Source organism: Psammomys obesus, unplaced genomic scaffold (assembly GCF_907164565.1).
Source record: "Psammomys obesus unplaced genomic scaffold, mPsaObe1.curated_primary_1811, whole genome shotgun sequence".
Taxonomy (NCBI): domain Eukaryota; kingdom Metazoa; phylum Chordata; class Mammalia; order Rodentia; family Muridae; genus Psammomys; species Psammomys obesus.
In genome coordinates, this window is record NW_026590405.1 from 5,508,150 (window position 1) to 5,533,802 (window position 25,653).

Below are 25,653 nucleotides of genomic sequence, written 5' to 3' on the forward strand. Positions count from 1 at the left end.
ACGTTTAAGAGACTTAGCAGTGTTCCAGATGGGGAGGGAATGAGTGGTTGTTTTTCGGATAAAAATAATGCTACTTAGTAAGTGGCTGACTTGCTGTTTTAAAGTGTTTATTTGATGGGCTTTTAAAATTTTTGTTGAATCTGTCAGGCCAGTTTTTATGCATGTGGCCGTTAGGACAACTAGGGGGCGTCAGTTCTCTGTACCATGTGGGTCTTGAGGGTCAGACTCAAGTAGTTAGGCCTAGAGCAAGTGTCTTCACATGCCAAAACAGGTTTTTGACCCTCATTTTAATTTTTTAGGAAGACTCATCTTTTCTTTTGAAGAGCTATCATTTATACAGCATTCTGCCTCCATGTGTGCCTGTGCACCAGCAGAGGGCACCAGATCTCACTATAGATGGTTGTGAGCCACCTTGTGTTTGCTGCGAATTGAACTCAGGACCTTTGGAAGAGCAGCCAGTGTTCTTAACCTCTGAGTCATCTCTCCAGCCAGGATGATGACTTATACAATAGCCCAGGCTAAATTTGAATGCCTGAGCCTTCTGACTCTGGCGCCCCGTGTCTAGATTGTAACTGTGACACTGGTTGCTCCCTGTATTCGCCTCTTGGTTCTCGCACATGCTCATTGACCAACATAGCCAGGGAGAGCTGCTGGTTTGTCTTCATCAATGAGGAGACTTTGGCTGCGTTACTTGCTCCTGTTACCCTTAGACAGGAATCGTGGGAGTCAGACTTCCCGTTGGTACAGATGGTAGAGCGCCTCAGTGCCGTGGCCAGTGGTGGTGATGCTGGTTGGGGCTGCTTTTCCATAGGTGGTGCAGATTTTAATTTTAGTTTACTTTGTATTTGAAGAAGTTTCTTGACACTTGAAGTTTCTTGAAAGGAAGAACAGACGAGGAGGAGAAAGTTGTTGAATAGGGTTCAGTTTTGTAAAATGAAGAGGCTGACTTTTCTATCTCACTTTAAGCCACAGCCACAAATACTTTGGGAGGGAAGAAGAGCCATCTCAGTGAGCTAAGCTGCTGCCTGTAACATGCCAGGTGGTGAGCACTGGCTCTTTGTCCCCTAGATCACTTTAGAATCGACACGAGGGCCAGCTGGCCAATGGCCATGCAGACCCGGTGAGCACCATTTGATCCTAGAACACGTATGAAGGTGAAAATTGAGAGCTGACTCCAGAGCTGTCCTAACTACACATGCACACACACACACAAGAACTGCGCTTCTTTCTTATTAAAAGAAATTAACTGACATGTGCCAAAGGGAATCGTGGGTGCCGATGCATGGGCTGCACAGTGCTGGTCTGAGCAGCTGTGGCATTAAATGAACTTGGTCTCTGGTGCGTACTGATGGGGAGAGCCTTTTACAGTCTTGAACTTTGGATAAAGCAAAACAAAAAGATTGTTGTAGTGGTGCACACATTTAATTCCAGCACTCTGGGAAGCAGAGGCAGGTACATTGATATGAGTTCAAGGCCAGTCTGGTCTACAAAGTCCAGGACAGCCAAGGCCACACAGAGAAACCCTGTCTTAAAACAAACAAAACAAAAAGAAACTTAGGCTAAACTGGACAAGATGGTGCATGCTGTTAATTTAATTTTAGCAGACAGAGGCAAGTGAATCTATGAGTTTGAGGCTAACCTTGTGTACATTTTAAGTTCAAGGCTAGCCAGGTCTACATACATAGTGAGACCCTATTTAAAAAAAAAAAAAAAAAAAAAAAATTGGCTACTTTGTATATATTGATTTTTTTTTTTTCTTTTAAAATAATGCATCTTCCTGCAGTGTTGCTTAGAGAATGTAGGCTGTGTGAGGGAGCACCGCTCTATCTGGCAGTGTCTTTTCTAACCCTGCCTTCTTGCCTGTCTGTGCCAAGACTCTTACCTGTTTGTCTCTCTTCTTTTCAGTCAGTACTGCTCCGCAACCTAAGCCAGTAAGTATGAGCACACAGTGCTTCTCTGTTTACTCCTGGTCGGGGTGCTGGGCACGGGTGTGGTGTGCATGGTCATAGCGAAAGAAAAAGACTGTCCTGCACTTCTGTGATTTTTTTTTTTCTCCAGTAATTCCATCATGTCTTCAGCAAGTTTGTCCTGATGAGTCTTCTGTAACAGGTGTCTTGAGTAATCAGCCCTACAGACCAGAAGACAAAGACCTCTTGTTAATGTCCTTTTTATTCAGTTTCATAGACAATCTGCAAATTTTACGTTAATGAAATACTAGAGAAAGAGTGGAAGTTAATTAGGAAATAATTAAAGTTAACAGTTGTCTCCAACCAGGGGTATTGGATTAGCCACCTGAAGGCTTTATCTGTTTGTAATCTCCGCCCAGGCTGACAAAATGTCAAAGAATAAGAAGAAGAAATTGAAGAAGAAGCAGAGGCGCCAGGCAGAATTACTAGAGAAGCGAATGCAGGAAATTGAGGAGATGGAGAAAGAGTCGGGCCCTGGGCAAAAAAGACCTAACAAGCAAGAAGAATCAGAGAGTCCTGTTGAAAGACCCTTGACAGAGAACCCACCTAATAAAATGACCCAAGAGAAACTTGGTATAACAGAGCATTGCGACAATGACTTTGTGGCACACTTGAGCATTGGTTTACTGTTGTTATGTGGTGTTTGGTTTCGTGTGTGCGGCTCATCTCTGGGGGTGTCCTGTACGAGTTAGGTCTGATCATACTGCAGGCAGGTGGATAGGAAAGTGTAACTTGTTGCTTTCTCCTCAGAAGTTGAGATAGACTTTGGGTAAGGAGGAGACGTCTGTCCTTCCAGTAGGCGTTAGAGGGCTCTTAGTCTTGTTTTCATGCCGCTCAGTGTGAGACTTAGAAAATGTCTTAACTTGTGAGAATTGCTGTTGCTGACCGCACCGACACGCATGCATCTCTCTCTCTCCTTGTTCCTCAGAAGAACCAAGGTCCGCTGGCCAGGACCAGACACTCACGTGTGATGTGGAGGACGGCGGAGCACAAGTTAATTGCAATGGAGTCATCGGGATCACTGATGACACTGAAAACAGTAATGCTGAGACGTTGAGGCATCAGGAGGATGTGCAGAATGCTAATGACTGTGATGCCCACACTTTGAAGCAGGAACCTGGGTCCCTAAACTCCCCAAATGAAGACAGCAGTGCATCTCAAGAGACAGACTCTTGCACACCTGTGACCTCTGAGGTGTCGGAGACCATGGTGTGCCAGTCGTCCCCGGTGAAGCTCAGTGAGCAGGACATCAGTCAGCTTCAAGAGAGCATTTGTGCAGGGACGCCTTCTGGGGATGAGCAAGAGCACAACGGACCCCTGGGCAGCAAAGGTACCACACAGATGTCGCCTCAACTCTCACCAGCACAGCGGGCCTTGCGTTCCTAGGTTTCTGTCACGGCTTTTGTACAGCGGGAGTCTGGTTTGGATTTTTGGTGGGGAGCGGTGTGTTTGGCCTTACAGTGGTGGATACGGTGGGCAGACCTTGTCTACTCTGGGCAAGAACAGTACCCCTGAGCTATGGCTCCTGGTAGCACTTGTCCAAGTTAAGTGTAAGTCTGAGGCTAACTTTAAACACCTTCTGCAGGGGCTTTGCACTCTAGGAACCTGAGCCTTAAAAGCTTTGTTATCGGTGGCGTGGGGGCTGCTTGTCTAAATGAGCCTCACCTCTGGGACCTTTGTTTCCGTTAGGGTATCATGTGCTCATTAAACTCTTTTACTGATAATGGCTGTTGTCTGTAGGAAAATTCACTGCTGGAAATTTTCTTATTAATCCCCTTGAGCCAAAAAATGCAGAAAAACTGAAGGTGAAGATCGCTGACCTTGGGAACGCCTGCTGGGTGGTAAGTCACACCTCCTGTAGTGCTGTGTTCTGAAGTGAGTGGGTGAAGGGCAGTCTGGCGTAGTGTATATCCAGTTACACAAGTGTTTTATTTTTCTTGTACCTGGCTGGTTTCAGACTCAGATCCGCCTGCCTCTGCCTCTCAAGTAAGCTGGGACTAAAGGTGTGTGCCACTACCGCCTGGCACATGTTTTAGGATGTTTTTTGAGACAGGGTTTCTCTGTATCTTGGTTGTCCTGTACTCACTCGAGACCAGAGCTCAGAAATCTGGCCTTGATCTCAGATGTGCTGTCTTTAAAGGTGTTCGACACCACGCCGCCCCTCCAGCCATGAATTAGAAATTTTAAGATAAGGTCTTAATGTAGACCAGGCTGGCCTTGAGTTCTCTATATGCAGCTGCCCTCTAACTTAAGGTCATCCTCCTGCCTCAGCTTCCCAACTATTAGAGTTACAGACGTGTACTGCCATACCTGACTCTTCGTTTCTTCCTTTCTCTTCTGGGCAGGCCTTCTTTAACACAGGGTCTCTCACTGAACCTGAGCCTAGCATGTCTTTAGCTAGCATGCCCTGCCTGTGATCCCCAGAGTGCTGTCCCCCCATCGTCCACAGAGGTGCTGGGGGTCACATTCAGGCTGACCTTAGCTGTTTCCCTAGCTCTGTGTGCCTCCTTTCGTCTATCTGCTTTTCACACTCAGCATACATGCTGGCGTGTGCGCTCATGACAGCTGTCCCACATAGCTGTGCCCTGCTCAGCTCTTACTTTTCGGTCATTTCTTCAATTTGCCAGTGCCCGAGTTCAAGAATGGGTTTTATATGACTTCCAAACAGCTTGGGTTTTGTATGTTTGTGTTAGGTTTGGGTCTGCTTGCCAGCTTGTCCTCTGTGTGTCAGTTGCACCGTGTGCGGTTTAGAGACAGTGCAGCTTTGGTTTTAAGTGCAGGTCTGCTTGGCTACATTTTCACGCCTGTGACAAGGTCTTGCATGCATAAGTAAAAGTGTTTTGTGTTTCCTGCCCCCCTGCCCTTTGGCAGCGATTGCTTTGCAGGTATCACTCTAATTTCAGACAGCACTGGGGCTCAAGCTGGAGCGGCAGGAGAGAGTGATAACCCCAGTCCTACAGCAGCCTGGTGCTGTGCACCTCACTCCCAGCCCTCGAGAGGCGGAGGCAGGTGGATCTCTGAATTAGAGATCAATCTGGTCTACCCCAAGAAACCCTGTCTCAAAAACCAAAAAAGAAGGAAATACTGGCGTTGAAGACCATAGTCAGTAAGAAGCTCTTTGGGTGGATCAAGACAAGGCCAGATTAGACCTAGAAACGTGGTAGAGGAATTAGGATGTTCAAGCCAGGTTAATTCAGGTGGCAGTGCCCGTAGCTGTTTGTCTTCCCTGGGAGTGTTTGCATGATCTGCTGATGCTCCTCCCTCTCTGATCCCTAGGCCTGTGCCAGGCCTCAGAGCCTGGACCACGCTGCCTGATCCCTGTGCTTTCCAGCAGGCCTCGTTTTCTGTACTCAGTCCACATGTTTTAACATCACTTGAGTTTGTTTGGAGTATTTTTTGTTGGTGGTCGTTTTGTTTGTTTTTCAAGACAGGGTTTCTCTGGCTGTCCTGGAACTCACTTTGTAGACCAGGCTGGTCTCAAGCTCATAGAGCTCTGCCTGCCTTTGCCTCTTAAATGCTGGGATTACAGGTGTGCCCTGCCACCACCCAGCTAAGTGTGTTAATTTTTTTAACTTTGATCATACGGAAGTGTGCGTTTGTGCACCTGTCCTGTGTGTCACAGCTCACGTGGAGGTCAGAGAACAGTTTGCAGGAGACAGTTCTCTCTGTACCGTGTGAATCCCAGAGTTCTGCCATAGAGCTTCAGGCTTGCTGGCGGCTCCCTAACCTGCTGAGCCTTCTTGCTGGCCCTGCTATGTGCTTATATATTGTTTGTTTGCGTGGTTTGGAGGTTTTTGTTTTCGAGACAGGGTTTCTCTGTGTAGCCTTGGCTGTCCTGGACTCACTTTGTAGACCAGGCTGGCCTGGAACTCAGAGATCCACCTGCCTCTCCCTTTCTGAGTGCTGGGAATACAGGCATTGCTTTTTGAAACACAGTCTCATTGTAGTCTGGCTGACTTGGAACCCACCGTGTAGACTGTCGAGCACACCTGTATGTCTGCCTTTGCCTCCCAAGCGCTAGGATTAAAGGCATATGCCGTCATACTAGTTTTAGTTATTTTTTGTAATGATTTTTATTTTAAAATTTATTTATTTTACATATATTAGTGTTCTGTCTGCATGCACACCTGCAGGCCAGAAGATGACATCAGATCCCAGTATAGATGGTTGTGAGCCACCATTTGGTTGCTGGGAATTGAACTCAGGACCTCTGGAAGAGCAGCCGGTGCTCTTAACCTCTGAGCCATCTCTCCAGCCCCTCATTTTGATTTCTTGATAAAGTAATTATTCTATCTAAACGAAATTAAGGCTCATCAATTTTCAAGTTATTTGGAATGACAGTAAGGCAGAATTGTTAAGTGAGAATTGTGAAGGAAGCTTCCTGGAAGTTTTTCAGAGAACTTTAGTCTCCATTATTAAGCAACTCTTCATCGTTCCGTCTTAAAATACATGACTGTTAAGGCTTTCCACTCATTGAATTTCTCAGCACAAGCATTTCACCGAAGATATCCAGACACGGCAGTATCGGTCTTTGGAAGTTCTGCTGGGATCTGGCTACAACACCCCGGCTGACATCTGGAGCACCGCGTGCATGGTGAGTCCTACTCGCGCTGTGCGCTAAGTGCAGCTCTCCAGCAGAGGAGCACAGATGCTCACTTGGACGTGACAGCAGCCGGGGGTAGGGTGGGGGTGGCAGCGAGTGTTGAAAGCTGTGTCCTCTGCAGTTCAACTGGTCCTCAGTTGTCTTTGTCACTGTTTCATTAGTCCCTCAATAGCAAAGTTCTCTCCAGTAACTGAAGAGGATTAAGGCTTACAGAGAAGATTGGCCATGTCTGCCAAGAATCCCTAGTCAAGATTGTCTGGAAAATAAGGCAAATGTCGGGGTTGAGTGTAATCTGAGTGTAGTTAGCATTTCTAGGCGACTTGAGATGTTAGCACAGGAGAGTTGCTCTTCTCACGAGTGATGATATAACAGCCGCTACGCCCTTGGCTGGCCACAGAGGAGACTCAGCGTGGCTAGAGGAGGGCAGTGTCTGTCTTTGAGGTACATACTTCTGGGGCACAGAGTGTCATGATGAAGTCTGAGTCATTAGTGTCTGTGTCATCTCAGACACGGCTTCTGGTGGCTGGAATGTTGATAATTCTAGGCCCATGGGCTGGCTCTGTACCTAATAGCCTGAGTCCAAACCCTGAGCCATACATGATGGGAAAGAAAGACAGCTCTCGAGGGTGTCGGCACAGTCGCACAGATGAGGGAAGTGCAGGTAAATGCGGTGGGACATTCTCAGTCCTCCATGTCTGTGGGAACGCAGACAGCGCTGCCAGCTGCGGTGAGCCTGCTGTCAAGACGCCATCCACTCTGCTTTTGTGGTCCATTTTTTTCTGTTTTTGTTTTTGCTTTAGTGTTCTTTGGTTGTTTTTATCCAGTGGGATAGCCCAACGTCAGTACTAATTGATAATGGGATTTTTTTTGTTTTTGTTTTTTTTTCTTCCCACATTTTATTGATCCATAGCTGTCCTTCAGCCTTTTCATTTTAGGTGTTTTTCAAATGTTTGTCTAGATTTGGAATCAGGTAGCAATAGGCTTTGATATGCATTCTGTTTCTCTGATGCTTTCATGCACTGTCTCTTTTTCTTAGGCCTTTGAATTAGCCACAGGTGACTATTTGTTTGAGCCTCATTCAGGGGAGGATTACACACGAGATGAAGGTGAGTCTCCCCCCCCACCCCCCACAGCTGTGCTTTCCACTGTAATTAGCATCATTTGTTGGTACCAGAGGCCTTTGTTACTGTGTGGGTGTGTGAGACCCTGAAACAGGAGAATTGGAGCTGAGTGGGACAGTAATGTCTTCCTAGTACTAAGGAAGCAGAGACAGGAAGTCGCAGGGTCTTGCCAGCCTCGGCCACACGCTGAGATCCTTTCTCACAAAGGTTAAAAGTGAGTAAGACATTCTGTATTAGGGGTCAGGTAGAGAAAACATCTAAGAAAAGACAGTAAAGATGGTGGCTCAGTTCCATGACCGGCATGCGTGAGGCCTGAGCCCAGCCGCCAGCACCACTTCAACTTGGGTGGTTTGCACACGCCTGCAGTGCCAGCTCTGGGGAGGTGGCAGAAGGCTGTAGACTTCAGGGTCAGCCTCGTCTGTACACTGAGTTTGGGGCCAGCCTAAGAAACAAGATGGGGAAAGAGAAAGATACTAAAGAGCTCTGGCAGTCCGTGGTTGGTTAACATTCGTGAGATGTTTGTTCTGCTTGCTTGTCTTCCTTCAGAGGTCAGTGACTTTTTACCCACCTCAGATTGAAAGTCCAGTCATTTAATCTACAACATTACTTGGAGGCAGATCTTCCATGTATAATATCAGTATTTCCCTTTTCAACAAACAAATAAAAGCTATGTTTATTTCCTTTTAAGTTGTACAGAATTTCATTTTAAGTCAAAATAAAGCAGATTTGAATTTGGCCCTGTGGGGAAAAGCACACGCTGTCAATTACTCCATCTAAGGCCATTGGGAAGACAGTTAGGTGCATCTGATTTTGCCAGCCTGACATCCACAGATTCCTAGGTGAATAAAAAGATTTTGGGAGGGGGAGGGAATGAAGAAGCGGGATACAGCTGGGACACAGAGTTAACAAATTGTAACTAAAAAGAAAAATAAAAATTAAAAAAAAAAAAAAGATTTTGGGAGGCAGTCCTTGAAGAGCCAGGAATGCTCTGCTCTGCTGTGCAGCACAGCCCCCTGTGAGCGCTAACAGACAGTGTAGCTTGCTGAGACTGCAGCTACTGCTGAGCAAATGGCAGCCAAGAGCCTGCCTGTTTTGCTCTCTACAGTTAGGCCGTGTTTCCTCTGTGTGTATCGCACCACACAACTTTTGTTAGAAGGGAAGGTGACGAGAGATATTCTGTATATCCGATATTCACAGTATGATCCATAACAGCAGCAAAATTACAGTGAGTGAAATGAAGTAACAGTGGAGATAATTTTATGGTTGAGGTCACTGCAGCATGACGAACTTTATTAAAGGGTTTGCGGCATTCAGAAGGTGGAGAAGGTGCTCTAGATGGTTGGAGCTTTCGGGTGCCCTACTCTGTCTCTTTCATGTATTTTATCTTTACTTGACTAGACTCGATGAAAGCGTGATCTACAGGCTGCACACAGTGCCTAGAGTATCGTAAAGTAGGACCTTCAGCTGCCAAACTGAAAATTAAAGTATATGTGAGAGGCCCTCCCCAGTCAGTACTCAGTCAGGCTGGCCTTAACGCCCTGCTGTTCCTCTGCACCTTGGCTTTTCAGTGTGTGTGATCTCTTTAGCAGTTGTGCTGGTCTGGAAATGCTGATGTGGGGTTTCCTCTGCCTGAGAACCCACTGGGCCCAGATTTTGGCCTCAAGTAAAGCTGTAGTGTAGGTAAGCGTCAAACACCGGAAGCTTGCCGTTAGCCAAGAACGTTGGCGGTCTTCCCAGTCTCCCTTGGACACGCTGGTTTGTTGTCCCTTCACCAACTAACCCTTGAAAAGCTATTTAGGGAAAGCCTCGTTCACTGCTTTACCTTGATCCTTGGTCTCAGCCTTCCTTCTCAGCCCACCTGGTATGTGCTGTGGGGCTGATAGGCAGAATTCCAGGACCCTGGTCACAGGACTTCTTGGTCTCAGAGCTAGACAAGCCCCGGGCACAAGTGGAGGAAGCAGGCTTCTCGCACCAAGGGCGACTCTGGGCCTCACTCTGGGCTGCCTGCCGCAGTGCCGGGTCTCTGTCTTTGGAGTGAACCCTGCATTAGACAGGCAGTTCATTTCCTCTCCTAGGACAGAGGGCAAGCCTGCGATGCCTACAAGGTGGGGTGTGCGCCACCCTTTTAGAGCCCCGATTGTGATGCCGTTCTGTGTTCCTTCTCTGCAATCCCTGTGTGCAGACCACATCGCCTTGATCATAGAACTCCTGGGGAAGGTGCCTCGTAAGCTCATCGTGGCGGGGAAATACTCCAAGGAGTTCTTCACCAAAAAAGGTAAATCTGTTAACAGTCAAGGGGTACCAATGTCTGCAGTGACACGCAAAGTCCATCTGGGTCCTTCTCTAGATCTGCAGAAAGCTGAGCGAGTACATTCTAAATACCCAGCGTGGCGGAGCAGGTGCTGAGTGGTCTGGGCAGAAGCTCAGCACAGCCAGTGTTGAGTTTGCTTGGGGTGGTTTCTTCCTATGCCGTCCAGGCTGACTTGGAACTTAAATCCTCCTGCTGGGTTGGAGGTGTGTGTCCCTACCCCTACTTAAAAATGCTTTGATTCTGTGTTTCTTACATATCGAAGATGAAACTGAAATAAAAAGTGAATCTCAAAGGATCTAAGAGCTGCCTGGTCTGGTGTTTATTCGGCCATATGCCCTTGCCCTTCCAGCTGCTAAAGAGTGCTGAGGAACCGAAGGAGGAGTTGTTTAATCACAGTGTGCATCGAGTTTGGCAGCCTGAGAGAAAGATCCCCAAATGTCCTCACGTGGAGGTTCTTAGCATCTGCCTGGGAAAGCTGTTAAGCCTTTAAGGGTATCATCAATACAGGCAGGGCAGAGGCCCCTCGTCCCAGCTGCTTGAGAGGTCTTTTCCATGGCCTTAGATGGAGCAATTGACAGAAACAGTCTGAAAACTGTCACTTCAGGGTTGAAGGGGCAGGAGGCTGCCTGGCGCACAAAGGCTGGCGTGATCTGGGCATCATTTGTTGACGGGGAAAAGGTCGATTCCAAAGAGCCGTTCAGTCAAGTGATGACACTGACACAAAGTTCCTAGATTTTTTTGTTGTTGTTGGCATTTTTGTGTGTGTTTGTCACACTGTTAGCTTATCATTTTTTAGATCAGTGCCTCATTTTGAAGCAGCGTTTGCTGGACTGTTGAGCTGTAGAAGCAGGCTGGGCTGGTTGTGTATAACAGCCCTGAGCACATGTGAGGCCGTGTGGACTGTGAGCTGTCCTGTCTTCCCACAGGTGACCTGAAGCACATCACCAAGCTGAAGCCGTGGGGTCTTCTGGAGGTCCTGGTGGAAAAGTACGAGTGGCCTGAGGAGGAAGCTGCTGGCTTCACAGCCTTTCTGCTGCCCATGTTGGAGCTCGTCCCTGAGAAGAGAGCCACCGCTGCCGAGTGTCTCCGGCACCCTTGGCTGAATTCCTAACCCTCCTGCCACTGCAGCAGAGCTCATCACACTGACCCTCGCCCTTCCCTCTGACTTGCCCTCCTCCCTTTTCAGGGGAAGCTCTTTCTTCAAGGGTTTCTGATTTTTTTCCCCCCGTTATTCCAACATGTTCATTTGGGTTTGCTTCCTTGATCCTGTGGAAATCCCACAGCCATTGGGCATCCTAGGTGAATTTGGCCTTGGTTGGGCTCTGCCAAAGACTAAAAAAAGTATGAACAGCCTCACCCTCTGCCCTGCCCTTTTCATTCGGTGTCAGCACCCTTTTTTTGAGAAGAGCTGTGAAGACCTGTGAGTCCATCCTCTTTATTCTCTGACTCTAAGAGTCATATTTTCTGTGCGTGTCCACGGCCAGCACAAGGTTGAGGAGGGAAGGGTGTGAATTCTGTGAGCAGCAGAGACATTAAACGTGCTGCGTCCAGGCTGCAGCATCTTCCTGGATTCTTTCTGTGTTTTCTATGGTCACATTTTTTCCTGCGACTTTGACGCTATGTTTTTTCGATGAGCAACCAATGTGGGTACCAGTTTAGCACTGTTGAGAGCACTGTTGGATACCTCTAGGCCTCTGACCACTATGGTCCTGGAATCTGGAGCCCTGTTTTAAATGTGGACAGACAGAACCAGTGACAGTTCCTGGAGTTTCAGGTGGTGTGCGGATAGTTCTTTTCTGTGTCTTCTGTTGCCCTAAGTCCCGTTTGAACACCCTCCTGCCACTTTGCTTGCTCAGCTTGAATGGACTGTTGTAACTAGAGCATTGTTGTGATCCAGGTGGGAGATGGACCGTAGGTTTCAGAGCTGTCCCATCTGGGGAGTGTTCCCACATTCCAAGTCCTTGCTAGACAGCTCTCTGCTTCCATCCACAGCTTTTCCTTGCTTAGTTTCCTTGACTCAGTTTCTCCATGTGGCTTTGTTGTTCCATTTCTCAGAAGCTCGGGGTCTTTCTTGAATCCTGGGTGAGGAACCAAGGGGCGGGGGAGGATGGCATGAACCTCGTTCTTTTTTCCCGTTGGTTTTGACATTAGCCATCCAATGCTGCTATTTCCTTGTATAATGTAAGTTTTTAAGTACAATTTTGAGATGATTGAAATGTACTTGAGGCTTTTCTTAATGCAAAAAGGCTTTGTGAATTTTTTTTTTTTTTTTTAGGCTCGGCCTCTCATAGACTTGATTACCTAAACATTACATGTTCCTTGGGTGAAGCAAGCATCAGAGGGACAGGATTGGGGTCACATGATGGCTGCTTGCTAGTTTAGCAAGGACCAAGGGTCTTGACTGCAGTAGTCTCTGGGAGCAGCTCAGTTTCTAACTGAGCTGGGAGAAGCCACGGAGATGCAAGCCAAGGCTCCCCTAGCAAGCCGAGTGACCGCTCACTGCCTCCTGCTGTGTGGAAGACTGGAGAGTCACCCTCATGATTGGCTCACCAGCAAGCAGCTTCACCTGAGGAACTGGCCAGCCATTCATTGGCTCTTGATTGGTTACTCCTGGAACCAGACGTGTTCCCGTAGAAAGAGTTTAAGTCAGGCTATCTATGCACCTATCAAGAATAAAGAGAGCAGATGACATCACATAACGGCAGGGAGATCAATCCTACGGCAGTTTACGCCTGTCTGGGTTGGCAACTGTACTGACATCTAAAGCAATAGCAGACCTACCTGAAACTGCTTCTCAGCAAATCAGTTGTGGGATTACAGGAATCCTAGTGACATTAAGGTGACATGACCAAGAAACACAAGCCAACAGCAGACCTATTTTAATCATTTGATTTCACAGGAAATTTTAAATGGGGGGAGAACCTGGAACGTCATTCTGGAAATAAGTCCCACCAAATAAGGGCTTTCCCCTACCACTTAGGGAGCCAGAGGACTTGTGAGCCACGAAGGGGCTTGTGAGCTGTCTGCCCACAGGCTCCTGAGCTTGGCTGAGCACAGCAGGTATTGTGGAGGCCAGGTCTCGCTCAAGGACTGCTGTTGGCTCTTGGTTAAGAATAAAGCCCTGATATGTTTTATATTCTTTCTACTGAGTGCATTGTTTGTGTCCTCACAAATGCAGATCAATAAACAGAGTATTTAATAACCTGCTTGTTTCCGGAAGTCTTGTTTCTTTGTTGCCCGAGCAGTTGACTGAATGTCACACGGGCCCCCACCCTTTTGTGGGGTTTGTAATTTTGCTTCTAACCCTTAGTTGCAGAATTAACATGCATTTTGGAAAATGATATGAAAGTTACGTCCCACATTCAGGAGGGGCTCAGTGATTGGTAGCCCCACAAGGAAAGAGACAGGCACGGGCATTACAAATCAAAAGCAGAGTGTGATCCCTGGGGCTTGCTGGCCAGCCCTGTGTAGCTGAGTCTGGAGCTCCAGTGCAGCGAGACCCGTTCACCGCAGCAAGCAACAGGAGTGTGCCCAGTGTCCATCATGCGTGTGCATGTGGGTACACGTTCTTTCATAGCAGTTTTATTGGCCGTTTACACTTTTATTACTTCCTTAAACTAAGGTTTCTTTTTGGTGGTGTGGAGAGATTTGGGACAGGGCCTCACTCTTTGTCTAGGTGTCCTGGAACTTACTATGTAATCCAGGCCTCTGCCTCCCAAGGACACACCACCACTCCTGTCCCTACTTGGGTTTTACTTTTTTTTTTTTTTCTGCTGTTTGAGACGGTTGCTTTGTGTATCTTTAGCCATCCTTTACTCTCCTTTTAGACTAGGCTGGCCTCGAATTTACAGAGATCCGCCTGCCTCTGCCTTCAGAGTGCTGGGATTACAGGTGTGGGCTGCAGCGCCTGGTTTCTTTTTTAATTTGTGTTTCTACTTAGGGGCCTAGGAGGCAACTTTGGGGGATTGGTTCTCCCCTTGTACCATGGCTTCCATGATTGAACTAAGTGTCCTCAGGCTTGCAAGACAAGCACTGTAACCCCTGAGCTATCGTGTGTGCCCTGGACCGCTTTCTTTTGAATGGTTAAGACTTGTTTTAGAGTTAAGTAAATGAAGTTTTGTTGTTTGCTCCTTGTAGTTGCCCAGATTTTAATTTGTGGTGTTTTTAGTGTTAGAGAGAAGAAGTCCTTTTTTGGATGCCCATGAACTACAGTGTTTGGTGTGCTGTATTTAAAGACCCCATAGGTGGGCATAGCAAAGCACCTATAGTGCCAGCCCTCAGGAAGCTGAGGCAGGAGGATTGCCAAGTTTGATGCTAGCCTGGGCTGCACAGTGAGACGTCTGTGTTCTGATAGTGTTCACTAGAAAGTGAACTGTGAGATGCAGCAAACCAAAGGATTATGCTCAGAAGCAAGCCTGTCACAGGGCTCCGGCGGAGTGTTGCACCAAATGCCCATTTCAGCAGAAAGTAGCTGCAAAATGGAACTTTTAAAGGAGCCCCAGGCCTGGGAAGATGACCCTAATGAGTTTGGATCTCCAGCACTCAAAGGCATGGGCATGTTAACAGGTAAGTGTTTCCGCCGCGCTGGAGAGGTAGAGACAGCCATTATAGCCTGGTCTCCATAGCAAGTTACAGGAAGTCACAGCCATTTAGGAAGAGCCTATATTAAAAAAACCTAATATTTGAATGAATAAATATGAAGAGTTACTGAGAAAAGCAGCAGACCATAGCCTTCTGGTGTGTATGTGTACATGCATTCATTCACACAAAAAGCCCTAAAAACTCCCACGTCCCAATATTTTGTGGTTTTGTCAGTACAGTGGGATAGAGAGGAGGGTCAGTTGACCAGTGTCTGGGGACTGGGTTAGAAAGACGCCTAGCTTTTGTCTGTGACCCTCCAGCACTGGCTTGTTTGGCTTTGGACCCTTCTGAGGAAGCAAGCTACCCGAGTGGCCTATGCAGGAGGATGGTGGCCAGCGAGGAACTGAGCGCCCAGGTACAGCAGGCTCTGAAGATCCTGCCAACAGCTTCGCTGAGGTGCATAACCCACCGAAACCAGGTCAATGTCCTGCTAAGACCCTGGCTTCTGGGGCGATGGGCCACACCAGTGAGGGACTGAAAGGGCTGTGGAGAGCGCCGGAGGTTTCTTTCCAAGTCTACATTTCATCCAGAAATGATGAGTTTTTATTTTATGACACATGGTGTGTATGCCCCTTGCCCCTGGATAGCCTCGATCTTCAGCCTCAATGGTTGTGGGACTTCACCACATCTGGTTTTTCTTGCTAAGGGGGTTTTGTTTCATTTTTGAGACAGGGTCTCGGGTAGTATACAATGGCCTCATACCTGCTATGTAGTCAGAGATAGCCTTGAACTTCTAATTGTCCTGCCTCTAGCAAATGCTGGGCTTATAGGTCCATACCACCCTGTCCGGGTAGGGACTTTGGTTTGTTTTCTTTGTCAGTGTTGAGGATCCCGATCCAGAGCCTTGTGCGTGCTGAGCCAAACCTACACCCTCCTTCCCAGTCCTTCCTCTGCCTGTCTGCCCAGAGCTAATTGGCTGGACAATATGGGCGTCACAGCCTATTCATTCCCCAGCCCGAGGCCACTACGAAAGGTATAGAACAACAGGGTAGGGCAGGTATACGTTTCACTGATTTTTATTCCGCACATTTTCAAAAAAGAATGGTGTCAGAGGTGTGTGAGGATTTAAAGGTGAAGCCACTTGAAAAGAGCTGCAAGCAGAACCAGAATCATTGTTGGTGAGGTTGGCGTCTGTCTCCTTTAAGATAGAGCAAATGTGATTCTCTGGGGCATTGGTGGGCTTAAGTTCTCTCTCATACTGGCCATGTTTAAACCCGACTGTTCTGGGGAAACCCACTGTCTCTGCCCCAAAGAGGTGTGCACCCCACAGCCCAGGAGCTTCTTTGGATCACCACAGTCGTCATCAGTGCGAAGAACTTGAGGGTGGAGCGGCCCCGGCAACCTGGCCCTCCAGGAGTCCACTGTGGATGGTGCACACGGGGAGGGAGGGTGCTGTGCTGCCCAGGTGCCCAGCTGTCATCAGGAGGCTTCCGCAGTACAAGGGCCTGGTCACGAGCTGAAAACCTTCACTAGCGTGGTCGTTGCTAAAAACCAGCTGCTGTGGACCATGTGACAAGATCAAATCCCTTTACGGTAGTTTCTCTGTCGTTTCCCCCCAGCGCTGAGGACAGTGGCACCTGCTGCGTACATGCTAGGTAGGCACTGTATCCCCTGAGCTGCCTTCCCAGCCCTCCATCACCAGCAGGACACTAAGATGCTCACCCTAGCTCCTCAGCACCCTGGTGGTACCGCCAGGCACCTGTCCTAAATGGGAGGAGCCCGGATCCTGTTTCTCAGGTTCATTCCCTGAAGGAAATTAACAGGGAGTAGTGTGGCCGTGAACTGTCACCTAATCTGAGGCCAGCGAAGATCACCCACCTGATACGTCAAAACCCACGTTTCTCATAAAAATGCTACATAGTTGTGTGAAATTTTGCTTTCTTATCAACGGCAAATTTCTGGAGCCAGCTCCGGGATGGAGCACTGCAGAAGTGTGAGTTTGGGTTCCCATGAGAAGTCAAATTCAACTATGCTGGGTCTCCTTCCCTCACCCTCCTCTGAGCAGCAACACGAAAACAAGGGAGAAGCAGAGGGCCCCTGCTGAGCCCAGCTTCCAGCCATTTCTTCACTATTGGCCAGAGTCGCAAGGCTCAGGCTCCTAGACACAGGCTCCCAAGCAGAGAGGCCAAAGATGAAGTGGCTTGTTGGAGGGGCTCGCTAGCTAGGAACGGAGCCTGGTCTCGGGTGTGCACCCCCGTGGCCCTCAGCCCGAATGTCGTCATGTGGCTCGCTGCACTTCCGTAGCGGCTGTCAACCGCGCACGGTTGTCTGTGGACAGAAGGAGACAGGGACCCTGCGCTGTGCTGAGACTCTGGGCCCCAGACCTGGAAGAGCTGAGAACAGGAAGTGGAGGGAAAGATTTCATCTCTGGAGGATCCAAGTCCTAGCTTTCCTTGCCAGGGAAATAATGCCTGAAAAATGAAAAGACAAAAGACTTCTAGATTATAAAATGACATCTTAAAAACCAACTTAAAAATGCAGGGCCCAGCAGGAGGTCTCAGTGGGTAAAAGTGCTTGCTGCCAAGCCTGAATACTGCCAAGTTCAATACCAGGACCCAAATGGTGGAAGGTGTCTCTCTCTCTCACACACACGCTCATGCACGCACACACACAAGATAATCATGTAAATTTACATGAATAATTTTTTGTTTGTTTGCTTTTTAAGACAGGGTTTCTCTGCATAACCCCCGCTGGCCTCAAACCCAGAGAGCCGTTTGCCTCTGCCTCTCAAGTGCTGGGGTTAAAGGTGTGCGCCGCCAGCACCCAGTGAATTCCTGATTGACCAGCACCATAGTGAACATGTGGACGTGGGTGGAGAGAGTGCAGTCCCTCTGATCCGGTGATTCCACTCAGAAACAGCGAAAGTGTCCACAGCCAACCAGGGTGAGTTTAGAAAACAGCACCTGAGCTGCTGACGGTAACGGCGGACTCCGGAGAGGCAGCGGGGTCAAAGGTGTGGGCCACCACCCCCTGGCGATTCTGTTATTTCCGTCAGATCAGCTTTATCGAACGTTGCTTTTTTTTTTTCTGGGAGGCCCATTTCCTGTTGTATGAGGATCTCTAGAATGTTTCTTACAAATCACTTAACATTCTTTTGAAACTAAGAGCCCAAAACAGGATGATGTCTTTCCGACAACCATTTTCTGTTTTCAGGGCTCCACCAACTTGAGATTTTACATCTCCATTTTACATCCTGGTGATTTTACATCTCAAGACCTAAGTTTGCTCTTACTGGCCCCTGCAGGTCAAAGATCCCAAACAGGTGGGTCCTGTGAGGCCGCCCCCTCCAGGAAGCGTCCGTCAGCCCCCCCCCCCCCCGCAGACTCACCCGCCAGAAGAATTGCTCGCCAGCCCTCAGTCGCTTCACACTTCCTCTGCAGAAAGAGAACAGTGTTCACATCCCACACCGGGCCTGTCTGCAGGCGACCCGTGCGCAGACCTGCTCAGCAGACTCCTCTTGTTTTGTTTTTTTTTTGAGACAGGGCTTTTCTGTGCAGCCCTGGCTGTCCCGGAACTCTCTCTGTAGACCAGGCTGGCTAGGATTAAAGGTGTGAGCCACCACCACCCCGCTCAGATTCCTCTTTCTGAGCAGCCCCTTGTAGGCTTTCAGAAGGACAGTGGCATTTTCGGCTGGTAATTCTAAGTCAGGAGATTGCCTTCCTCACCAGACTGTGATTTCTGTTTACACTTCCACACTGTAGCTGTGGCGCCTAAAGTGGCATTGGAGCTGTTACTTGTTGGGCCAAGAGGTGACAGAAAAGGAAAGGTTCTTGGAGAGGTAAGGCAGGACTATCTCAGTGAGTGACATCTGTGTTTTCTGCATGTTACCCAGCCCTCCGCAAACCTCTCCTTTATTAATATAATTAATATGAAACCAACTCATTGGAAGCAGAGTCTTGATTGCTTTTAGGCTTGGATGCAGAATTTGAAGTCTGAGACCTAAAAGGATGGCTCGGCAGTTAAGGCCACTGGCTGCTCTAGAGGACCCAGGTTCCATTCCCAGCACCCTCTGGCAGCTCACAACTTCACTCCAGCCCCAAAGGATCAGACAACCCTCTTTTGGGCTCCATACATAGCATGCACAGACATACATCCATTCATATAAACATCCATTCATACAAAATGAAAATAAAGGGAAAATAAGCCAGACAGTGGTGGCGCACACCTTTGATCCCAGCACTTGGGAGGCAGAAGCAGGCAGATCTCTGTGAGTTCAAGGTCAGCCTAGTCTATGAAGTGCTTTGGGGACAACCAGGGCTACACAAAGAAACCCTGTCTCAAAAAAGGGTCAGGAGATGAAAGAGAGAAGAATGAGAAGGAGAGAAAGAAAGAGAAGGAAGGAAGGAAGAAAGAAAGAAATTGAGGCTCAAAAGAAGTAGTCAGCTAGTGGAGTCAAACACGGAAACCTATTCTGACACTGGAAGCCAGCGGCTCTGTTAATCTTCAAGCCACCATGGCTGCTCTGTTTTCTACCCGGGAAGGGAAGGGCAGAGCGGAACCAGACTTCTGGCTTTACTGGGGAGAAGTAAGTTTTCTGACTCTTCTCCTCCAGTTCTGGAGAATGTTAAACAGATGCACACAGCCATCAGAGAAACCAAGCAAGACCCGGGTGATGGCGGGAAGAAAAGGTGGGGAGAAAAAAATCTGGAAAGGCTGAAGACAGGTGTGTGGGGTTAAGAGGAGCCAGAAAGGGAGGGAGAAGGTGGTGACCCCATTTTAATCAGGAAACAAGACTATGTAAGAGGCTCTTCAGAGGGAGTTTGGAGAAGAAGGAATGCAAACAGTGAAGAGCACACTGCACGTGAGAAGACAGACTTTAGGACAGCTTTGCCTGGAGCCTGAGAACTGCACACAGGGCTCCCGACGGCCACTTGGTGGAAAAGCTCCAGGGAAGGTGCTGTTTGAGCAGAGTGGGACCCCAGCCTTCACATTGCTTCACAGGGACCCCATGAATGGTGATAACAATGGCCTAGAAGCAAACATCACCCAAGCCTTGCATGGGGAAGGCCCTCTGTGAACACCAGCTTCTTTTCCTTTCTCTAAATCCGCTCTTCAGGGGGCCCAGCAGCTACAAAAGCCCCGGGGAAGGAAAGAGGTCTCCTCCAGCTTTGACAGTCCCTATTACCAGTCACAGAGACGGGTGGGCTCCAGGCTAGCCAGAGAAGGCCTGGCCTCTGGGCTTCCAGTTTCTCCTATGTGGAGTGTTCTTGGTCCTGGCACAGCAGGGGGCAAGAGGCTGCCCACTGCTCGCCTCTAGTCCAGGGTCAAGGTCTGACATGATGGAATTGCCCTCCTGAGTCTGGGAGGACCCTAGGGTGCCTCGGGTGTAGTGGTGGCCACCTGCTGGGAACAGTTTTTTGGCAATCCTTGAGGCTGTGAGACAAGGTGGACACCGACACTGGAAAAGCCCCTCAGGACAGCTGGGAGGCAGGACCAAATGTAGACAAATGTGAAATCCCAGGCAGCAGGAGGCCAGTGTGAAGCAGTCAGGGGAGGTTTCCCAGGGATCCATGCGGCCCCCGGTGTCAGCAGTAGCTGGCTGGGGGCAAACAGAGCTGGACAGACTCAAAAGGGAGCCTGGGAAAAGCTGGCCATTCAGCACCATCATGCCTTCAGGGCCGCCCCGCCTAGCCTGCCTCAGCATCTCTTTCCACCTGCCAGCCCCGCCCCTGCCATGACCTAACCCAGCCTCAGGGCCTCCTGGGGGAGGAGGGGCTGAGAGAACCTCCATCTGTCTCCCCCAGTCATACATTTCTGCTCTCGGTCTCTTCTGGATAGCCTGCCAGCTTTCAACCCTCCGCTCACGGCCTTTCTCTGGGAGGGACAGCCATGGTGTCAAGTCCTGTCTCAGCTCAAGGGACCTAGAGGCACTCACCCCACCCACCCCTCCACCCACAGCCCCAGGCAAGGATAGCCCAGTGGAGGAAGACAGGTACCTTTCCCATCTGCCGTGTAGTCATCAGGCAGGAGCTTGTCCTGCCGGTAGCCCAGCACAAATGCCAAGAAGGAGAGGATGAGGGCGTCCCCGATGCTGAGGATGGCCAGCATGAAGGCCCAGCGGATGGTGCAGTGGCCCAGTGTGTATTTACCCGTCTGCTCACCACACATGCGCCGCACCTCGCTGGAGTCCCAACCGTCCGGGTAGACCAGGCATCCGATCATCAGGCCCGTGGCTAAGGAGACAAGAAGGGACCAGGGGCGTCAGGCTGGGCGTGCCCCCGGCTGCCACCCACACACCCTGAACTGCTCTTGTCACCTCCCTGATCTCTGGGTTAGCCTTGGGAAACAGAAGAGGCAGCTCTTTCTGCCCAGGTAAAATCCAAGTGGAAAAGCTGAGACCCACAAAGCCAGAGTGCTGGGAGCCGGCATCAATCAGGGTGATTCTGCCCCACGGCAGGCGGCCCTCTGTCCTCCTCCCTGTCTCACCCCGGACTCGGTAAGGCCCTGCCTACTCGGGCACCTGATCCCATCCAAGATGCATGCCTTCTGAGAGACGCTTGCTCCTCCTCTCTGAAATAATACTGGTGAGGCAGGCAGCATTTTGAACAGCAGAACCTCACCTCTCCACAGCGCACCTTACAACTCAGGGCCTTTGAACGGAGGTGCACGGGGGCCAGCCCCATCCCTGCTGTCTCACTTGCTTCCAGAATGTCCCATGCTCTTTCCCTCTGCAATAATGACAGTGAAAACAGCCAAGTGCAAGCAGGGCCCTTGTGACTTGAGAAGGCAGAGAGCAAGCGGCTGTGCTTCGGGCCACCCACTTGCAGGCCCTCATTCCTCAGCACCCCTGCCTGTGGGTCCCACGTTTGCCAAGCACTTGCAACATGTTTTTCAGACATCGCATCCTCGAATCCTCGACGGACCCACAAGGGACAGGGTACCACACCCTACAGATCATGGGTGATGGGTGGATGATCTGAATTCCCCCACACCAGTATGTTGAAACGTTTACCCTCAGAGTGATGGGATCAGAAGGGGAGGCTTTGGGAAGTAAACAGATCATGAGACGAAGCCCTCATACATGGGATTAGCACCTTTAGCAAAGGGACCCCAGAGAGACCTCCTGCCTTTTCCATCCTGTGTGGGCAGAGCGAGAAGTCAGTAGCCTGAGGCCAGAAGATGACCCTCGCCGGAACCACACTGTACCAACGCCTGACCTCAGTCATCCAGCCTCCGGAGCCATGTTGTTTAAGGCACTGATGGGACTTTGTCATGGTAACCCAAATTCACTAAGACAGGTTACCAAGATTCAGGGAAAACAGCAGAGCCCAGGCTTAGCCTACACCCCAAGCTCCACCGGCATTTAAAGGCCTCCCTGCCCCCGTCTCCGCAGGACCATCAGTTCTGCTCTGCCGTTACACAGTCCTCTGGCTTGGTGGAAAAATTTGAGCTAACAGATGTATCCCCCAGGTGCCGGCTCCGGGGCACACCTCTTCAGCACTGCCCTTGCCGACACTGAGCGGAACATGACACCGCCATTGTCCTCACTGCACATAAATGCTTCATGGGATGGCAGCTAGCCACCTCTGCTATCAGCATTTCAGCTCTGTGACCCAGTTAGCGACCGGCTCAGATGGCCCCGTGATCCTCCCGCTGCCTGCTCAGCAAGCACACCTGTTGGAAGATGCCGATGGGGACAGACAGCCTGGGAAATGTGCTGCCTCTCCACATCCTGTAGCCCCGCAGTAGACCAGCTGGCGAGTGCACCCACCTCACACCCCTTCCCCATAGGACCGCCAGGGACTGTTGCCCCTACTGCCCACCGAGGCTTGGCGATGGGGTGGGGAGGTGCCCGGGCCAGGTGAGGCCTGGCTGTCACACTGGGAATCAGGTCCACCTTCCCTTGCTAGTTGCCCAGCAACGAGGCTGCACCAGGACTTTGCAAATGCAGGAAAACCCACTACTGGGTTGTGGTGAGGCTTCACCATGTATTTTGTGAATCATGCTTATAAAATGGGAGTCTTAATAAAAACGGTTTTAGAATGCATCTAATTTGGGGGAAACTTTTTTTTTTCCAAGACAGCTTTCTCTGGGTAGCCTTGGTTGTCCTGACCTCACTTTGTAGACCAGCCTGGCCTTGAACTCTGCTTCCCAGAGTGCTGGGGTTACAGCTGCTCCTGGCTTTGGGGGAGCGGCTCTTAATTCTGCCAGGGCCTGGTGTGCCAGCCGGTCTGCTCCAGCCTTGGCCAGTTCTAATCCTCTCTGCCAGTCTAATTCCTCACCTACAGCTGGGGTTCCCTCCAGCTCTGTGTGCCTGAGATTCAGACTCCTGTTTCATGGGCCACCCTTTGACCCCCGTCAAGGTAACACAACTTTAACCAAAGATGACCAGACAGTTTAACTCCAGTCTCCAGTCCCACCACTGTAGATGGACATCTGTGTGTGGTCAGGGACTAAGAGACCTGCTGACCAGCAGCTCAGGCTGCTGATGGGTGGTAGGCCATCTCTTTCTGAGCGTCAATGGAGAACAAGATGAGCTGTCCCAAGAACCAAGACAGACATCTGAGCCTGGAGCAGGAAGACAGGCAGGAGGGCCTTGGGCCCCCACAAGCAGCTGCCTACCTGACAGTGTGAAAGGGCCCCAGGCAGCCTGTGCACAACCACCTCACAAAACAAAAGCCTACTTCCTGACCCAACCCAGAGTCCGCCTCCCGGGACAAAGACCTTCACTCCACAGTGAAAGAGGGGGTCACAGCCAGCGTAACAGCGGCACCCCAAAATCCCGGACTCTTCTTCCGGGAGATCAGGAAGGAGGCAGGAAGGGAGTGAAGGGTCAAGGATCTGGGAACTGCCCTCACCATGGTTCTAGGCCACATGGCAACAGCCTTCCGCCTCCCTCTGGGAGCAGCATGCCTGTGCTGTGGTGGTCTGGGAGTTGGTGCATCTGATTGCTGCTACCGAGAGCTAGGCGGCCCTCCCCAACTCACTCCTCTCTGGCTCAGTGGTTCTGCAGCATGAGGGGACCAAGCAGTTTGGACCCTGGTGTCCATTCTCATGAACACAGGCCATATGTAAAGGTCAGAGGAATCTGTTCTTCACATTATGTGGGTCCTGGAGGTTGAACTCAGGATGTCAGACTTGGTGGCAAGCGCCTTTACCAGCTGAGCCATCTTGTAGTCCCTGCCTCATCCTTTTTTAGATTCTCAGATTTTCCTCCTCAAGACAAGAGTCTCACACTGTAGCCCGGGCTGGCCTGGAACTCACAGCAATCCTTTCGTCTCTATCTCCCAGGCGCTGGGACCGTAGGTGTGAGCCATGCCCAGCTGTACTCCCGATGGTCTGTGGGACATGGGGTAGGAGGCCCAGGGCCCCCCCCCCCATGGGAGCCGCAGCGGTGCGGCGGAGTCGGCCAGTCCGCCCTCCCGCCAGCCCTGCGCACCTGCCGCCAGCTGCATCCAGGCGCAGATCTTGTAGACAGTGGCTGTGTTACAGATGAAGAACAGGCTGAAGCAGATGATGGAGCCAATGATGAGGAACATGGCCAAGGCCACGAAGAACATGGCGGTCTTGAAGGCTCTGGAGGGGATGGAGGAGAAGTCCAGAGGGCCCCCCTTGCAGATGAGTTCCGAGGACAGCACGTTGCCCACGCAGTAGGAGAACAGGCCAAAGTAGCCAGCCTGCGGCGTGCTCACACTGTCGCCTATCCAGTAGGGCTGGATGAAGAGGGCCATGACCAGCACCGAGAAGCAGATGGTGAGCGTACCCCACATCACCCCCACGGCGCGTGAGTTGCGCACGTAGTTGGTGTGGTAGATCTTGGCGGCCTCTTGGGCTGGCAGCAACTTCACCATGGCGAAGGCCCAGGGCTAGGACGGGGGTGCACTGGCTGGTTGCGGGGCTACAGCCCTAGGGAGCAGCGCTGGGCCGTGGGTCAGTCCTCAGTCTGGTGTGAGGAGCGGCCTGAGGTCGGGGTGCGGCGGGGGCATGCCCCCGGGGTGGCTGGGAGTGCAGCAGGCCAAGGTCAGCCTCGGCTTGGCAGGAGACGCTTCCCGGGAGCCTGTGTGGCCCACAGCAGCAGGCGCTCAGGTCTGCCACCTCCTCTAGGTCAGCCGGGGTCTGGGCCTGCGCCGCCGCCCTGCCCGCCCCTCCCGCTCCCCCTCGCAGGCCCCGCCCGGCCGGCTCCGCGGAGCGCGCGTTTCAGCACCGCGGCCAGCGCCAGGGCTCGGGGGCGGGGCCTGCGAGAGGCGGGGCTGGCGGCCGGGTAGAGCCCGGAGGGGCGGGGCCGGAGAGGGGCGGGGCACCACCCAGCCGCTCCCCCCGGGGGCTGCAGGTTTCGGCTTTGGTTTCGGCTCCGTTTTCCAGCCTGAAGCCTGCCAAGGCCAGCGTGGAGGCTAGAGATGGTCCTGACTGCAAGGACCGTGAAGCTCAGCTAGCGCGAGAATCCCCGAAACTATGAAGAACAGCGAAATGCATCCCCTCCAGCCTTCCCAAGCCGCAACAGAGCTTGCGCCTCTCCGCCTCTCTCTTCTAGTTTCTATTTTTGCTGCAGATTTCCTTTAAAAACTTTTTTTTTTCCTGCTGGATTTGGTGGCTCACACCTGTAATCTCGGCACTCAGGAAAGTGGAGCCAGGGGGATCAGGCGTTCAAGGAGAAGCTTGCCATGCAAGCTTTAGGGCCTAAGCCCAAATCCCCAGACCCCACGTAAACCAAGATAGAAGGTGGAAACTGGACTACAGCAGTTTGCAAGCCATCGAGACTGGTTTATGAAGCAGCTTACAAGATGCCTGCCTCAAACAGCCGGAAGGCGAGGACTGACCTCACCCCTAGGCATGCACACCCAGAGGCACGCATCATTGGCGCAGAGATCATAGACATATTTTAAAACTGGGCTTTAATGGCATGGTGGGCTTTAAAGGCAGTGGTGGTGCTCGCCTTTAATCCCAGCACTCTGGAGGCAGGGGCGGGCAGAGCTCGCCAGCCTGGTCTACAGAGTGAATTCCAGGTCAGCCAGAGCTACATAGTGAGACCCTGTTTCAAAATAAATCCAACCAATTGTTGGAGTCCAAAAA

General features: G+C 50.6%; 2 protein-coding genes across 2 annotated transcripts in view; one reads left to right on the forward strand and one right to left on the reverse strand.

The window, feature by feature from the left end:
• Srpk1 (SRSF protein kinase 1) overlaps positions 1-13,206 on the forward strand; it is a 33,509-nt gene extending 20,303 nt beyond the window's left edge. Inside the window, exons 9-16 of the mRNA XM_055606969.1 lie at positions 1,906-1,931; positions 2,327-2,540; positions 2,896-3,297; positions 3,708-3,808; positions 6,454-6,561; positions 7,607-7,676; positions 9,874-9,966; positions 10,929-13,206. Of these exons, the coding sequence (XP_055462944.1) occupies positions 1,906-1,931; positions 2,327-2,540; positions 2,896-3,297; positions 3,708-3,808; positions 6,454-6,561; positions 7,607-7,676; positions 9,874-9,966; positions 10,929-11,113 (1,199 nt within the window). The 3' untranslated portion in view covers positions 11,114-13,206. The remainder of the gene's footprint in view (positions 1-1,905; positions 1,932-2,326; positions 2,541-2,895; positions 3,298-3,707; positions 3,809-6,453; positions 6,562-7,606; positions 7,677-9,873; positions 9,967-10,928) is intronic.
• Positions 13,207-15,643: 2,437 nt separating this feature from the next.
• On the reverse strand, positions 15,644-24,739 carry Lhfpl5 (LHFPL tetraspan subfamily member 5). Its single transcript, XM_055607104.1, has 4 exons — positions 24,023-24,739; positions 20,580-20,816; positions 17,972-18,017; positions 15,644-17,054 (listed from the first exon to the last, which is right to left on the reverse strand). Exons 1-3 carry the CDS (start codon positions 24,432-24,434, stop codon positions 18,007-18,009), a joined length of 660 nt encoding a protein of 219 aa, XP_055463079.1. The 5' UTR covers positions 24,435-24,739; the 3' UTR covers positions 15,644-17,054; positions 17,972-18,006.
• Positions 24,740-25,653: the final 914 nt, after the last annotated feature.